At 31.6% G+C, this 18,515-nt stretch overlaps 1 protein-coding gene across 1 annotated transcript in view; it reads right to left on the reverse strand.

Annotated features, from left to right (window-relative positions):
* Positions 1-705: 705 nt before the first annotated feature.
* The window catches only part of LOC114339025 (probable serine/threonine-protein kinase DDB_G0270146), a 118,734-nt gene continuing 100,924 nt past the window's right edge, over positions 706-18,515 (reverse strand). The window contains exons 7-8 of the mRNA XM_028289654.2: positions 7,218-7,387; positions 706-871 (exon numbers count right to left, since the gene is read on the reverse strand). Coding sequence (XP_028145455.2) covers positions 766-871; positions 7,218-7,387 — 276 coding nt within the window. The 3' untranslated portion in view covers positions 706-765. The remainder of the gene's footprint in view (positions 872-7,217; positions 7,388-18,515) is intronic.

Here is an 18,515-nt window from a genome sequence, read left to right on the forward strand (position 1 = left end):
GAGTTAAAACATTATTTGGAACAACTTGTTCAAATAACTTTTTCAGATATCTCTAACACGAAGCAAAAGAGCAAAGTAAACAAAACAGTGTAGCAGGTGTAAAAAATTTATGGGGAGGCTAAGCCTCCCTTGCCTCCTCTGACCAGCCGCCACTGCCTTCCACATTAATTTCAAGAGGTTTTGGGGCCAGTTAGAGATAGTGCAAACACTCCTGACCATGGAGCTGCGCGAAGGCGGAGTCCAAATTCACGGAAAGGCAGAAAGGTTCTATTGTAGCTACAGTGCGTTTCGCATGGAAGTGGGGACTAAACCAAATTTCGTCTACTGCGCCGTGGTCACGAGTGTTTTCACTATCTCTAACGAGTTTTAAGGAAGTTTTAACCTGAAGGAATAAGTTGAAGGTTTTTCTGGTAACGTTGTCACGTCGTGTCAAGTGAGTTAGCAGTTTGTGCGGATCCAGCATTTTAAGAGAGAGGGGGGGGGGGCGATTGGCTAAATTTATATAAAAATTAATGAATGTTTTTATAATCTTTATATATAATTAAAAAAAAATTAAATCACTTGGTTTGAGAGGAGGGCCGATCGTCCGCCACTGGGTCGTCTTGTGCATACGTGATAGTGATAATCTAAAATTAGTTTTCCAGTTAATCACCTTCACCTTACCCAATGTGTTGCTTCCGGTGAAATTAAAAAAAAAACTACAGATTAATACTATAAAAGCTTTATTGTAGTAGTATTAGTATGTGTGATATAATAAAAAGTGGTTTAAATTTCCATATTTTGAAGAAGTGCTTTTAATTGAGCAAAATCGTTCCTGGATCCTGGATTCTCGGCGAGCATAAAGTTATTTACAAATAACTCCAACCTTTCCCTAAAATATATAAAAAATATTATTACTTATAATTACACAAGAGCTCTAAAATTATCGATTTGTTTCCCGAGTGACACTCCGACAGAGGGCCGTAACTACGATGTTGGGGGCCCCGAGGCAAACGTGATCTACCAGGGGTCCTACCGGGGAGTTTGGGGTTTACCCCCCAGCGGAATGGGGGGCCCGGAAAAATGTTTGATATTTAACCCCTTGAAAACTCATTTTAATGCATTCCATGACTGAAGTTTCTTGTACCTACATATTGCTATTTTAGTTAACCTACACAAAAAATTTTGAAAACACCTTATTTTAAGCTAAATAATTTTGCAAGTACCATCAATATAACATCTTTTCTGTTTTCATAAAAAATATACTATGTATAATGTTAATTACATTGTTCGAATACAATTTGGTTCCTTTCACGTACCAAGATGTAGTCTGGGGTAAATTGGTTAAGACAAAGTAGCTGGGACCGGGGACCCCTATTCCGGCTGCATTATAGTTTTTATTTCGCCAACAGTAACAATTTATATCTTTACGAAAGGTTTCGGGGGCTCCAGCTTATTCCAGGCCTCCTCTTCTAATGACATTTTAGGTTTTATTACGCCGAAATAACTAATTTTCGAAGTAATAATTTAAATTTTTTATGTTAAGGTCTAGGGGACCCCTGCTTATCCTAGTTATCCTCCTCAACTTTATGTTGAGGTCTAGGGTACCACTGTAAGGTCTTTTTAAAATTGTGTCATTTGAAAATATTTCGTTGGAATCGGCTTTTAATACTAGAAGCACCAGAGCGGTCATTTTGACTGCTTTCTATTTTTGACACTCTGTTTTACTCATTCGTAGTTATTTTAGAAACTTGATAATTTATGACTTTTCCTAGATCTATTTGAAGATTATAATTTCTCTTTTACAGCTACTTAGCGGAATCACTTTTTAAGATATGCTAATGTCTACCTAGAAGCACCAGAGCAGTCATTTTGACTGCTTTCTCTTTTTGACTCTCTGTATTACTCATTCATACTTATTTTACAAAATTTATAATTTGGGACCCTAACATTTATTTGAGGATTATAATTTCTCTTTTACAGGTACTTTTACAGTATAATTACATTTTGAATATAGTTGATGTCTACCTAGAAAAGTGGGGTAGTAATGACAAGGTATTCTACTTTTTGTTCTACTTTTCTGGAACATTTTTACTTATTTTATGTATAAAATATACGTAAAGTATATTCTTTGCAAGTGTGTGCTCAATATGAATTTTGATTTTTCATTGGGATCTTTCTCTTTTCTGCTGTTATCACGTCTCGTCGATATTTGACTGAGCCTGAGCAATATCTATTGGAGTGGTTACAGAATTTGTCAGATAATGAATGTGAAGTAGAGTTATGTGATGAAAATGTATCCAATAATGAAGATGACGAGTATGCGCCTGATAAAGTTGATCAAGGACATTCATCGGGTAGCGATTCTGAAGATGAAGTTGAGATTGAGGAGATGCTCACTACTTCTGCTTCAACTTCGAATGCAGACTCCAATACCTCTTCAGGAATAATTACCCACCGGGTAAGAGGAATTCGCGGAAGCAGTTTAGAGAATTCCTCCATCGACACCATAGGATGAGAGTTACTTTACAATAGCGCTAGTACACCAGATTAGCAACTATATTATATTAGTAGCTTTACTAGCTTCTATTTATGTATTCACTTAGGAATATAATATTTTTGAGCATATTCTTCTTTTTGATGTGCCTGTCCGTGACAAATGTTGGCGACCATCATGGTAATTTTTACCTTATCCGCAGGATCTTCTTCTTCCTGGGCCCCGTTTTCCAAATATTTTTCCTCGCAGGATGGCTTGTAGGAGGGCATATCTGGATTCATTTCACATACTGTGTCCGAAGTATTGTAACTTTCGAGATTTGATGGTGGTCAGTACCTCTCGGTTCTTCTACATTCTTCTGAGGACCTCCTCATTTGTGATTCGGTCAGTCCACGTGATTTTAAGTATTCTCCAATATAGCCACATTTGGAATGCTTCCAATTTTCTGCACATATCTTTGTTCAAGGTCCACGATTCAACACCACAAAAAACAACAGCGAAGACGTAGCAGGTGAAAGTGAAAAACATGTGAAATTTTAGGTCTGGATCCCGCATATGAAAAAAAAGTTGATTAATAGCAAGCTGAAAATTTGTTAATAGCTTAAGGGTGTCTAGTCGGATAAACTTTGATATATGGGAATACTGAAACAGGGGCAGTTTTAATTGTGGAACAGGTTAAAAATTTGGAACGGCACACCACGAAAACGGCACATTTATTTTGTCCGACAGAATAGACTTAAACTCTCCTAACAGAGATTAAACTCTCATGCAAAAATCAGACTGCTATTTATCACCTGTCATAATTCCTGTCATTTGACATATTCTACATGTTCCACTCATTAAAACGCCCATTTGGTGATAAATAGCAGTCTGATTTTTGCATGAGAGTTTAATCTCTGTTCGGAGAGTTTAAGTCTGTTGTGTCGGACAAAATAAATGTGCCGTTTTCGTGGTCTGACCGTTCCAAATTTTTAACCTGTTCCACAATTAAAACTGCCCCTGTTCCAGTGTTCCCATATATCAAAGTTTATCCGACTAGACACCCTTAAGCTATTAACAAATTTTCAGCTTGCTATTAATCAACTTTTTTTTCATACGCGGGATTCAGACCTATTGTCATATACATGTAAGCTTTGTGGTGACACTGACATTGGCAATTTGTCATTATTTTCATATAAATGAATTGGCTTTAATTTTAAATGTTTTTAGAAATTCAACAGACGATTTAAGTTTTTATAATAATTGTAAAGCATGAACATTTATTTGTCGATTCTTTGTTTCTAGGTTAGTATTTTATCAGTTGATATTAGTTATGTGAAAATTAAATAAACTTGGTTTTAGACGAGAATCACATTGTGTTTTGCTTTGAGGAAAATCCAAAATCTTATAAATCGACAAATCGTATACATGTGCAAGAAATCAAATTATATATAGACAAGGCGAAAACGGCGGGTTCGAAGGGAAACATATTCCCATGAGATTTTTTTGCATAATCACATTCGTGAGACATCCCAGAATAAGGTTCAAGAAGTCGCCCACGTGAAAAGTGGGCCAATTTTTTTATAACAATTTTTTTTTAATCAAATTGCAAGAATCAATATTTTTGGCCCGAACAATTTTTTCTTTAATTTTTTGGACCATTCTGGACAAAAAAGGTTTCTTATAATTTTTCTCTAAAGTTGATCGTTTTCGACTTATCAATTTAAAATTGAAAAAAACGAAAAATGGCGATTTTCAAGGCTTAATAACTCGGTTAAAAGTTATTATTATGAAAGTCAATATATGACTAAATCAAAGTTTAAAGCCCCCCCTACAAGATCCTGAAGAAATTTTTGTCATTATTTTATTACTAAGCTGTTATTTTTAAATAATAATAATAGGCGCCATGCACGTGTGCGGCAGCTGTAAATGCTGAGTGCGAGAGAGAAGCCATTCCAGCAGTCCAATTGTGCATCTTACTCGCACTCACATTTACAGCCGGGCCAATACGATCTAACCGCTCATTGTTATTAATTAAAAATAACAGCTTAGTAGTAAATTAATGACACAGATTTCTTCAGGATCATGTAGCGGCGACTTTAAACTTTGATTTATTCACTTTTTGACTTTCATAATAATAATTTTTAACCGAGTTATTAAGTCTTAAAAATGGCCATTATCGCGTTTTTCAAATTTTAAATTGCTTATAACTCGAAAAAGATCAACTTTAGAGAAAAATTATAAGAGACCTTTTTTGTCCAGAATGGTCCAAAAAACCTAAAAAAAATAGTCCGGGCCAAAAATATTGATTTCTGCAATTGGATTAAAAAAAATTGTTAAAAAAAATTGGCCAACTATTCACGTGGGCGACTTCTTGAACCTTATTCTGGGATGTCTCACTAATGTGATTATGCAAAAATATCTCATGGGAATATTTTTCCCAACGAACCCGCCGTTTCCGCCTTGTCTAATACCTAGATAATGGAGAAATTACGATTTGAATTTAAATGAAAGGCTAAATCAGACGATTGTTAACAAAATAAGATGCAAAATGAATGAATCAAAAGGAAAGACAAATTGGTCGAAAATAGCAGAAGAATGCAGAAAGAGATATAACGAAACAAACCATTATGTAACAGGATTTTCTGCTAAATATTTGCTATCTGGTGAGTCTACAGACTTGTTGCCCCATGAACTAAAAGAAAAACATGTATTAACAAACAGTTTGGAAGAAGACAGGAAAATAGCACTCCAGAGGTCAATAAAATCACACGAATATAATAAATCCCTATTTGATAAGAACAGGTTGCAGTATGATTTTAAAAAAGGAGATAAGGTATTTGTTGATTATGGAAACAAATTAAATAAAAAGAAAATGGATGAAATTAGAATTGGTCCCTTTGAAATAGAAGAAAAAAATATCGGATTCAGTTTTTAAAATAAATACCGGTCGTGGAACAAGATAAATTGGATTGTATCATGTCACAAAGCTCATTCCCATGCTCACTGACTTTTAATTTTTGCGACTAAATTTTACGAAGAAAATTTGCACTTCTAAGGGGGGTGATCTAAGCTTTGTGGTGACACGGACATTGGCAATTTGTCATTATTTTCATATAAATGAATTGGCTTTAATTTTAAAAGTTTTTAGAAATTCAACAGACGATTTAAGTTTTTATAATAATTGTAAAGCATGAACATTTATTTGTCGATTCTTTGTTTTTAGGTTAGTATTTTATCAGTTGATATTAGTTATGTGAAAATTAAATAAACTTTGTATTTAGACGAGAATCACATTGTATTTTGCTTTGAGGAAAATCCAAAATCTTATAAATCGACAAATCGTATACATGTGCAAGAATTAAAATTGTATACCTAGACAATGGAGAAATTACGATTTGAATTTAAATAAAAGGCTAAATCAGACGATTGTTAACAAAATAAGATGCAAAATGAATGAATCAAAAGGAAAGACAAATTGGTCGAAAATAGCAGAAAATGTAGAAATAGGTATAACGAAACAAACCATTCTGTAACAGGATTTTCTCCTAAATATTTGCTATCTGGTGAGTCTACAGACTTGTTGTCCCATGAACTAAAAGAAAAACATGTATTAACAAACAGTTTGGAAGAAGACAGGAAAATAGCACTCCAAAGGTCAAGAAAATCACACGAATATAATAAATCCCTATTTGATAAGAACAGGTTGCAGTATGATTTTAAAAAAGGAGATAAGGTATTTGTTGACTATGGAAACAAATTAAATAAAAAGAAAATGGATGAAATTAGAATTGGTCCCTTTGAAATAGAAGAAAAAATATCGGATTCAGTTTTTAAAATAAATAGCGGTCGTGGAACAAGATCAATTGGATTGTATCATGTCACAAAGCTCATTCCCATGCTCACTGACTTTTAATTTTTGCGACTAAATTTTACGAAGAAAATTTGCACTTCGAAGGGGGGTGATGTAAACTTTGTGGTGACACTAACATTGGCAATTTGTCATTATTTTCATATAAATGAATTGGCTTCAATTTTAAAAGTTTTTAGAAATTCAACAGACGATTTAAGTTTTTATAATAATTGTAAAGCATGAACATTTATTTGTCGATTCTTTGTTTTTAGGTTAGTATTTTATCAGTTGATATTAGTTATGTGAAAATTGAATAAACTTTGTTTTTAGACGAGAATCACATTGTGTTTTGCTTTGAGGAAAATCCAAAATCTTATATACACATGTAAATAAAATTTGTGGTGGTCTTGTACAAGCCAAATTGAAAAATTTTGCTACTGCATAAATTGTGCTTAAATAATTAAATAATTTATTTAAATTAATTAAATATGTCTTTTATTATTATGTAGTTATTAACTTAGTATAGGTTTTTATCAAGTAAAAAAAATTCAAAAACGGCTGGCAATAGAAAATTCTAATACCCGTCATTTTGACCGCTGCGGTGCTTCTAGGTATGCAAAAATGCTGGTGCTTCTAGTGTTAAAATACATATTTTTATTTCCCTCGTTAAAATCTTTGCACGGCCAACCAAACGGGACCCCAGCGGGGCCCACCTTGACCGGGGGCCCCGGGGCACTGCCCCGGTTGCCCCAATGGTAGTTACGGCCCTGCCGACAGTGTTGATTTCCCGACCCGAAGGGGAAGGAACTTATATTTTTATGTCAAATTGTCACGAGGACAATAAATATAAATCGGTAACTTTAAGAGGTGGAGTGTAATTCAGTAAGTCTATTTCATGACTGTTCTTACGTGATGTCGTCATCTCGACATAAGCGATATGTCTCTCTCCGATTGATCAATATAATTTTAAAATAACATCCCATAATCCAAACATCAGTTTGGTATGTGTATGTGAATCTTTCCGTTCCACGCCATTCCGGAGCCTCAAACAAAGGATGGTCACGTCTGACACTCGACACCTAAAAATAAATTTAAAAAAATGGTAGATATGTTACAGTTCAAGTTGATTCTCAGTTAGAGTTGACTTTTCCTAGTTAGAGTCAACTCCAACTGAAACGAGCAGTAAAAGTTGATTTGAAAAATTTAATCAACTTTATCAACTTTTACTAGTTGAAGTTGACTCTTCCTAACTCTTGTTAGTAAAAGTAGATTATACAATTTATACGAGTATAATCCCTACCTTACTACTTATTAGTCCAGACTGTAACGTCGCCCCCGTTAGGTAAATTATTCTGATTCGATTTTTTTGCACAAACTTACTCAAACAAATACATCCTTATAACAAATACACAGTGCCAGGCGGTACCGCGGTCGAAAAATTGTTTAACCAATTTTTGTTAACCAAATTCACAAAAATAATTCTGATCTACTCTACCTCATATTATTATGTATAAGTTTTTATTGTGTGAAAATTGTAAATATAGATAGCAGTACATAAAGGGTTTAAAGTGTGTATGAAGTAATAATGTATTTTAAATGGGATTTACTTTTTCGCACTGTTTTTTAGCACACTTTCATATAATCAAATATCCTTAACTTTCGCCTTGTCATGGTGATGACATGTGAGCAATAAATTACAAAAAAAGTTTTGTGGTTTGACAGAAACTTGAATTTTTAAATGTCAAAGTTCTAAAAAATTGTAAAATAGGAATGTATTTCAGTGACGAAGAGTTGCAGTTTTTTTATTTCTTTTTTGGTAGATAAAATATTGTATCAAACTGTGCGTGAAGTACTTTTTGCGCACTTACGCGATGTATAGCACTCAGGCCGCTCGTGCTCTAAACATCGCGTGCGTGCGCAAAAAGAATGCTTCACGAACTGTTTTATAAATAACTAAGTATTTCACTCCGGACAAATTTTTTTAGATTATTTTGGTCATTCGGAGCAAAAAAGGTCTCTTGTCATTTTTCTCTAAAATTGATAGTTTTCGAGTTATACGCGATTTAAAATTTGAAAAATGCGAAATGACCATTTTAAGGCTTAATAACTCGATTAAAAAATATTATTATGAAAGTCAGAAAGTCACCTAATCAAAGTTTAAAGCCCCCCTACAAGATCCTGAAGAAATTTTTGTCATTTTATTACTAAGCGTTATTTTTAATTATCAACAATGAGCGCTAAAAGCGTATTGAGGCGGCCGTCAATGTGAGTGCGAGAAAGATCCTCAATTCCGACCGTCCAATGGTGCATCTCAGTCGCACTCACATTGACAGCCGCCTCAATACGCTCCTAGCGCTCATTGTTAATAATTAAAAATAACAGCTTAGTAATACAATAATGACAAATATTTCTTCAGTACCTTGTAGGGGGGTCGTTAAAATTTGATTTGGTGACTTTCTGACTTTCATAATAATAATTTTTAACTCAGTTATTAAGCCTTGAAAATGGTAATTTTCGCATTTTTCAAATTTTAAATCGCGTATAACTCGAGAACAATAAATTTTACAGAAAAATCACAAAAGACCTTTTTTGCTCCGAATGACCCAAATTAAAGATGTAAAAAAAATGTCCGCAGTGAATTTTTTTTGTGAATTTGTTTAAAAAAATTGTTTATTTTCGATTACGGTACCACCTCACATCCTGTAGATTCGTTATAAGGACCTCTTTTTGAGTAAGTTTGTGCAAAAAAATCGAACTGGAATAATTTACCTAACGGGGGCGACGATACAGCCTGGACTATAAATACATATCACGATTTGAACATAATATACAGTAACATTTAACTTCTAGAATCGGTTGTTCGTGTGAATCAACTTTTACTAAATGGCATTGGGAAGAGTATACTTTAACTAGTTGAAGTCTACTTTTACTAGTAAATGTTGAATAAAAATCTTCATTTTATATTTATAATCAACTTTTACTAAAACCAGCCGTTTGAGTCGACTCGAACTAGGAAAAGTCAACTCCAACTGGATAATCAACTTGAACTGTAACAGATACATATTACAGACAGATAAGGAAAAATTTTATGGTGGGTATTACAAAATTAGCGAGATAGACTAATAGAGATACTAGCGTTATTTTATTAGACAAACATCAAAATCATATATTATTATTTATCTGCCTAGTAGGCGAGCGGCAGCAAACCCTAAAATTATGTTATAATGACCACGGAAATCAACTTTCAAGTTGATGATCAATTTTGGTCACTCTTTATGTTTTCGAGGTCGCTGAATCCGAATATAAAGTTTATTTTTATCTAAAATTGGTCGAACATGTTCAAAAATCAAATGTTATGAAAAAATGCGAAAAATCAATTTAGATGATTTTTCAACTTTTAACTCGCTCTATATTTATTTGCTGTAAATATTTCCTTTCGAAAATTATATTGTATTATCTTTGAAGTATTTAGATAACAATGAGATTTTTTCGAGTTATTTAAACAAATTAAAAGCAGTTGTTAATTTTTAAACATTTTGTCATCAGATTTCGTTAGTTTCATGTTTACTTAAAAAAGTTGGGTGACAAAACATTAGTTTATAATTTTAGCCAATACAGCATTAAAGCATAAGCCATGAAGAAGTTTTCTGGAAAATTTCAAGTCAAAATATGCAGTAGGAAAAAAGTTATATGAGTTTATAGACGAGTGGCACTCCCCCAAAAAACGCTTATTACTCGAGATACTGACCGCCAGTCAGGTGTGGTAAATGGTTAATTTTAGTCATACTTTATGTTTCTGATAGAGCTGACAACGAAAATGAGGCTTATTTTGAATTTTAGGTGGGGGAACATTGTCAAAATCGCAATTTTACCCTAAAAATAAAAAAAAGACGAATTCACGTTTTTCTTAAAATTAAAAGTTGCACTATGTTTTTTTCTATAAAACATTTTGTTCTTTTTACTCTATATTTTAACATAAACTTGATCAAAAAGCTAAATTTCAAATTTTCTCACTCAAATTTTTACGATTAAACTTTGTAATTCAGGAATCTTCACGTTTTACTAAAAAATTCATAACTTTTATTAAAATAAGACTGAAAGATTGAAGCAGGTCCCATTGTCTTCAGAAAGGTGAGAAATATATACCTTAAAAATTTCAGAGAAAAATATTAAAATGGAACAGAGTGAGTTTAAACGCAAAAAAACATAATTTCATTTTTTTAGGGTAAAATTGCGATTTTGACAATGTTTCCCCACATGAAATTCAAAATAAAGCTTATTTTCATTTTTAGCACCATCAAAAACATGCAGTTTGACCAAAATTAGACATTCGCCACATCGTGGTCAGTACCTCGAGAAATAAGCGTTTTTTTTTTGGGGAGTGCCACTCGTCTATAAAGTCACACAACTTGTTCCCTACTGCATATTTTGACTTGAAATTTTCCAAAAAACTTCTTCAAGCATGGAAAACCACAGAAAGCACATATTATAGCTCCCTCAGAAACTTCAAGCCCGTTACCAGAGTATTTTAAAGCGAAAAAGAGAAATCAATTTATTGGCTTACTATAATATATGTAGATATAATATAGATACACCATACCAGGAAGGATCTGTTTTTAGGTGGATGTGAGAGGTGGCATTCGGATTTTTGCGGATAAAGATATGTGATAACTTCGTTAATAATAATTGACTTATGCTCCTTCGCAAATATGTCCGGAACATTAATAAAAAAAATAAAATATTTAAAGATTTCAAATGGTTTTTTTTCTATTTTCTTTGCTTATAACTTTAAAACGATTCATTTTGGAACAAAGTCGTATAGGAATAAAACAAAGATAATTAAATTTTCTATCAGATACGATTGGGGTTAAAAATGCTTGAATTTATCATCCTTGCTGCAAAATAGCAATCAATATAAAACAAGGGGGCAAAACAAGCCAGTCCTTATTCAATGTTTTTCCATCACTTAGGTTACACTTGGAACCTTCCTAATTCTCTTAGAAAATTTTTGTAATGTGCTAAAACCGTCCACCAAATTTCATTAAAATTTACTTACTAGATTTTGCATAATAATTTTGCAATCTAAACTTTTTTTTAAAAATTAAATTTTTTTTAAATATTGGACAACAAAAACTAAAATAGAACATACAAAGATTTGTCAATTTTTTTACATATAAAGAAGCACTCCACCTATCTAATGCACTTTACAGAATTGAAATCGGATTATTTAAGCAGCTTCAGCAATGTTTTAAAGGTATAAACAATTTTTTGGCTTATAAACAAATTAGTGCTGTGGCCAGGAGGGGATGCTACGGGCTCCTTTATTTAGATGGACTTACCCAAGTTTTTTTATGTATTTTGACCCGTAGAACATGAATTTTTTGGGTAACAGTTGATCCGGTTGTCGATAAGATTGTTATAAACAAAGAACTTAAGGAATTACATAACATCGATTTTCGCAAAACAACACATTTTTTTGTATTTCTTGGGTAATTCTAAGCAAAAAATGTTCTTACAAGTTTTTTTGCAGGATGCATAGTTTTCGAGATAAACGCGCTGGAACTTAAAAAAAATCGAAAAATTGCAATTTTTGAACGCGAATAACTTTTGATTAAAAAATAAGATAGCAATTCTGCTGACAGCATTTGAAAATTTAAGTCAAATAATACCGGTTTTAATTATTTGCATTGCTAAAAATTAATTTTTTTATTATTAAACAAAGCTATTTTTCTATAAGCCAAAGAATTGTTTATAATTTTAAAACATTGCTGAGGCCCCTTAAATAATCCGATTTTAATTCTGTAAAGTGTATTAGATAGATAGAGCACCTCTTTATATTTATGTAAAAAAATTAGCCAACTTCTAAATAGTCTACTTTTTGTTCAGAAAGATTTTAAAAAATTTGAACCATTTGAAACCATCAAAAGATGGCAAATTTATTATGCAAAATCTATTAGTTCGATTTTAATGAAATTTGTTAGACCATTTAAGTAAGTTATAAGAATTTTCTAAGCGAATTACTAAGGTTCTAAGTGCCACCAAAGTGGTTAAGAAACATTGAATAACAACAGGAGTATTTTGCCCCCTTATTTTGTATTTATTGCTATATTGCAGAAAAAGTAATACCCTAAGACATTTTTGACCAGTCTTATGTCATACAAAATTCAATTATAAAAAAAAAATATCTTTATTTTATTTCTGTACGACTTTGTTCCAAAACGAATCGTTTTAAAATTATTAAGCAAAGAAAGCAGAAAAAAATAGATGTTTTTCGAAATTTTTAAATATTTTAATTTTTTTATTAATGTTCCGGGCATATTTGAAAAGGAGCATAAGTCAATTATTATTACTGAAGGTGTCACCTAACTTTATCTGCAAAAATCCGAATGCCACCTCTCACATCCAAAATAGACGTTTTTTTACAGATTAGTCCTGGTCTATACCGCTTAGGTACTTCATTGTTAGAATTTAAACAAGATACAATTAGAGCACACCAAACTAAATATAGACAAGTTAAAGACAGAAGAAATGGCACAGAAATTAAAAAAAGACATCAATAATAATCTAGAAAGATGTTCAGCTGGACTAAAAGATAACAGCGGCAGCGTAGAACATCAGGAGCAGATTTTTAAAACAACGGCTATGGAGCCAAGTAAAAATAAAATTTTAAAAATAATAAAAGGATATTCTAGACAAACAACAAGATTCGATATACCAGAAGCAAATGGTCAGGACAGAGAAGATAGACATATTCATCACTATCAGTCATCGCTTGACAGATTTCATGTCCTTTACCGGATTATTGTTATTGGTGTTATTGTATATTAACCGAAGAAAGGAAACAAATTTATTACTGACTCATTGCTTTCCTTATCGCTAGATTCAGACTTCATTTAAAAAAGATACAAATAAAGCACACCTGCACAAAAGACTAATTACAGTCAGAAGAAATATCAAAGTAACTAAAACACGACATAGTCTAGGCGCCAGAGGGGTCACCGTGTCCTTTTCAATTCTGATGGACAAACTCAACGGTTTCTTATGGATTTTTGGCTGCTGATTACGAATTTCGAGGGTGGATTTCGATCCGAGTGGTCAAAAAATTGTTATAAACAATTTAATTGTTTATAAATTGTTTATAAGGCTCTAGCTTATAAACTAAAAGATATAAAAATTAATGTTTCAAATAAAATTTATTCGTTAATAAAAAACGAAGAAATAAACGTTTATCAAACTTAAATCCAATAGTTATAGTATTTTTCGAAGCTTTTTCTATCGTTACTCAGCTTCTACGAATGCAAATGAGCCTTAAAAGGTTTTATTTTAAAGCTTCATTAATAAACTTCCAATAAAAATTTGTTAAATTACTTTGTCTTAATTTGTTTTAAAATTATACACGTTTGAAGTTATAATTTTCTTAAAAATGTTACATTAATTTGTTTATAACGGTTTCAAGCAAAGTTAAGCTATAAACATTTATACTTTAATTAACAATAATGATATAAGAACTCGAAAGGAACAATTTGAGCTTTTGAAAATGTTCGTACGTTTCTTTTTGGCCAAGATATCGATATTTTAATGGCGCGCTATGAGGCGCAAGATCGGCTCACAGTCAAGTATTTTTCGACGCTTTATCGATCGTTACTAGGCTTCTACGCATGCAAATGAGCCAATATGTGATATCCATATAAAAATGGATCGAGTTTTTTTTACAGCATCATCATTGCATATAAAACGAGTATTTATATTGTGGCGGCATACACACAATTGACGTGTCTTGATGATGTTGCAAAACAACTAGATCCACTTTATATGGATATCATGTAGATAATAAGACTCTGAAGCCCCAGAAAGTTTTAGTTTTACTGCTTACAAGAACAGACTAAGGCTAAGGCTCCACGGGCAACAAATTTACGCTAGCAGTAGCCGTAAAACGAACTTAAAGTTCCGCGGAACGGAATAGGAATAGCCGAACTGAACCGACCACAGGACTTGTGCGTAGTCGGTTCAGTTCGGCTATTCCTATTCCGTTCCGCGGAACCTTAAGTTCACTTTACGGCTACTGCTAGCGTAAATTTGTCGCCCGTGGAGCCTTAGCCTTAGTACCACCATGTAACTTTAAAAATTGCTCTAATAGTCTGGGCTGATTATCGGAGATTAGGCAATTTTTGGGAAATGTTATTTACCAGCAATTTTATTGCTGGAATCGAAGCTTATGATTATATATATTAATAATATAGGTATACAAAGTCCGCAGATAGTGTGCTACTTTTTTTATTAACAAAATGGCGCCCCCAAATCGTGTTTTTTTCAATTTTTGCTCCATAACTCCGAACACTTTAACTTTACACCAAAAACACCCGAATAAAAATTCACCGAAATTGAATTCTGCATAAAGACATGTTTTTCCCGATCTGCTTCGATGAAAATTTTCCTCGGAAAATTGGAGTTTTCCCAAAAAAATCTTTAAATTTCAAATAAAGTTTTAGAGAAGTAATTATCTACCAATAATTAAATAACTCGGTGACATAAAAGCTTTCTTGGTTTAAATTATAGTTCCAGAAGCCGGTGAAAATTAAACGAGTATTTTAGCAACAATTTATTTGTTAATTAATAATTTACGGTCGCAATAATAACCAAAATATTTATGATACACTGATCAAACTTTGAAATTTTTTAAAGATGAGATGCCTATTTAATATTTTGTTGACAAAATATAAATTTTTAATTTTTTTGAATAATCTTTAAATGTTTTAAATAAAATAGTTGTAATTAACGTTTCTCAGAAAGTTTTTATTATATTCTAATTTTAAAAAATAGGTAAAATGTGTATTTCAAAGGTCTTGAAAATGAATGCTTTAAAACTTTGTTCCAACCATTTGCAAAAAAGTTATGAAACAACAAAATAAACATACGATTACTACGTTGTTTATAATTTTTTTTAATTCTTTTAAAGGCTAAAAGTGAGTTTAAAGTACAAGCTAATTACTTACAAAAAATGTCGATTATTAGTTTAATGGTTATATTTAAATTAAAGATTATAAATATTTTTTTTTGTAATTTACACGCGCGAAAGTAGACTAATACAGTATCGTAGCTATGTATTATGGGCCATTCCACGAACACACGCCTGTTTTGGATTACGTCGACAACGAATATTTTATTGTGCAACATAAGAAGTACGAAAGTAAATGGCGCTAATAATTATTCCAATAAACAACAATGTAATTTGCAATTTACTTTCTTTCTGGTTATTTTGCACAGTAAAATATTCGTTGTCGAAGTAATCCAAAACAGGCGAATGTTCGTGGAATAGGGTATATGTATTATACCCGTCCACATACACAACTCGCGCGAGTTTAAAGGGTGTCAGTCGCTTCGAGTGAACATCTCCGGCTCTGTATCAAGCCTACTTTGGCGCTAAAAATTACAAAAAAAAACATTTTTAATCTTCGATTAAAATATAACCATTGAACTTATGTTTGATATTTTTTAAGAGTAATTAGTTTGTACCATAAACTCACTTTTAAGCTTTGAAACAATTAAAACAAATTATAAATAATGGAGTAATCGTATGTTTAGTTTTCTCTTTCATAACTTTTTTGCAAATGGTTGGAAATTTTTTTAAAGCATTCATTTTCAAGACCTTTGAAATACACATTTTAAGTATTTTTTAAAATTATAATATAATAAACAATTTCTGAGAAATGTTAATTTGTTTATAATTATTTTTTTAAACATTTAAAGATTATGCAAAAAAATTAAAAATTAATATTTTGTCGACAAGATATTAAATAGGCATCACATCTTTATAATCTTTCTAAGTTTGAACAATGTCTCATGATTATTTTGGTTGTTATTGCGACTGTAAATTGTTAATTAACAATTGAATTGTTGCTAAAATATTCGTTTAATTTTCACCGGCTTCTGCAGTTATAATCTATACAAAGAAAGCTTTTATTTCACCAACTTATTTATTTATTGATATATTATTACTTGCCCAAAAAATTTATTGAAAATTCGAGATTTTGTTGGAAAGACCCACATTTTCCGAGGAAAATTTTTGTCGAAGCAAATCGGGAAAAACATGCCCCTATGTAGGATTACATTGGGTGAATTTTTATTTGAGTGTTTTTGGTGTAAAGTTAAAATCTTCGGAGTTATAGGCCAATAATTGAAAAAAACACGATTTGGGGGCGCCATTTTGTTAATAAAAAAAGTAGCACACTATCTGCGGACTTTGCATACCTATGTTATTAATATATAGGATTATAATATTTGATTCCAGCAATAAAATTGCTGATAAATAACCTTTCTTTGTAGTTTGCTAATTAGACCAGCGTATTATAACTATTTTTTTTTAATTTAAAGAGTATGCAAAAAAACGAAAAATTTATATTTTGTCAATAAAATATTAAATAAGCATCTCATCTTTATAATCTTTATAAGTTTGATGAATGTATCATGATTATTTTGGTTATTATTGCGATCGTAAATTGTTAATTAACAATTGAATTGTTGCTAAAATATTGGTTTAATGTTCACCGGCTTCTGGAATTACAATCTATACCAAGAAAGCTTTGATGTTACTAAGTTATTTAATTATTTATTAATAATTACTTACCTAAAACTTTATTTGAAAATTAGAGATTTTGTTGGGAAAACCCGCATTTTTCGAGGAAAATTTTCGTCGAAGCAAATCGGAAAAACACATCTCTATGTAGAATTTAATTGCGGTGAATTTTTATTTGGGTGTTTTTGTTGTAAAGTTGAAATCTTCGGAGTTATAGAGCAATAATTGAAAAAAATACGATTTGTCGGCGCCATTTTGTTTATAAAAAAAGTAGCACACTATCTGCGGACTTTGCATACCTATATTATTAATATATAGGGTCTTATAATTCGATTCCAGCAATAAAATTGCTGGTAAATAACTTTGCCATGAATTTTGCTAATTAGCCCAGAGTATAAGAACTTATGCAAATGTAAAAAAGCTGAGATTACCTGTATATCTCGATGCAGATGCGTGAAAGATAATGTTTGTAAAAATAGTTTTAAATAATATTAACTTACTTTTTAGTTGTATTTCTGAAATATTAGTTTTTAATGCGTTTCTTCTCATTTAGTACAAAAAATAGAAGACAAAGTAAATAGAATGAAATGTGATATGAGGTACAGTATGATGATTTAATTATAAGAATTATATGATAAAATTTTATTAGGATCTTCAAAAATGAAAAATGGAGGTAACGTATATATACATAGAAATTATAATTTGCATCGAGAAGTTAGCACTTGAACCTTTACGCGGTGAGCCGATCTTGCGCCTCACATCGCGTTATTAAAATATCGATATCTTGGCCAAAAATAAACTTATGAACATTTTTGTTAGCTCAAAACATTCCTTTTGAGTTTTTCTATCATTATTGTTAATAAAAGTATAAACATTTATAGCTCAAATTTGCTTGAAACCCTTATAAACAAATTAATGTACAACTTTTTAAAGAAAATTACAACTTCAAACGGGTATATCTTTCAAACAAATAAAGACAAAGTAATTTAACAAACTTTGTTTCGAAGCCTATTAATGAAGCTTTAAAATGAGACCTTCTAAGGCTCATTTTCATGCGTAGAAGCCGAGTTACGATCGATAAAGCTTCGAAAAATACTTATTTTGCAATCTGCAATTTGCATTGTGGACTAATTTTACAATATCTTGAGTTCTAATTATTGGATTTAAGTTTAGTAAACGTTTTTTTCTTCGTTTTTTATTAACGAGCAAATTGTTTTTGAAACATTATTTTTTATCTCTTTTAGTTTATGAGTCAGAGCCTTATAAACAATTTATAAATAATTAAATTGTTTATAACAATTTTTTGACCACTCAGATCGAAATCCACCCTCAAAATTCGTAATCAGCAGCCAAAAATCCATAAGAAACCGTTGAGTTTTTTCATCAGAATTGAAAATGACACGGTGACCTCTATTTGGCCCTAGACTAACATCAATGATGATCTAGAAGAGAGATATTCACCTAATAGCTAGACTAAATAGGCAAGGCAATGAAACAATAAAACGACCAAGTCTGAATCTGAATGAAACTTATTGCATTCGATTCATAACAGCCTTAGGAAACTTTGTGAACCAAAGTGATGGTAACAAATTGAAAATATTCGGGGGTGTTTTTTGTGCTCATTGAATACGAAT

The sequence above is a fragment of the Diabrotica virgifera genome, chromosome 5 (assembly GCF_917563875.1).
Source record: "Diabrotica virgifera virgifera chromosome 5, PGI_DIABVI_V3a".
NCBI lineage: Eukaryota > Metazoa > Arthropoda > Insecta > Coleoptera > Chrysomelidae > Diabrotica > Diabrotica virgifera.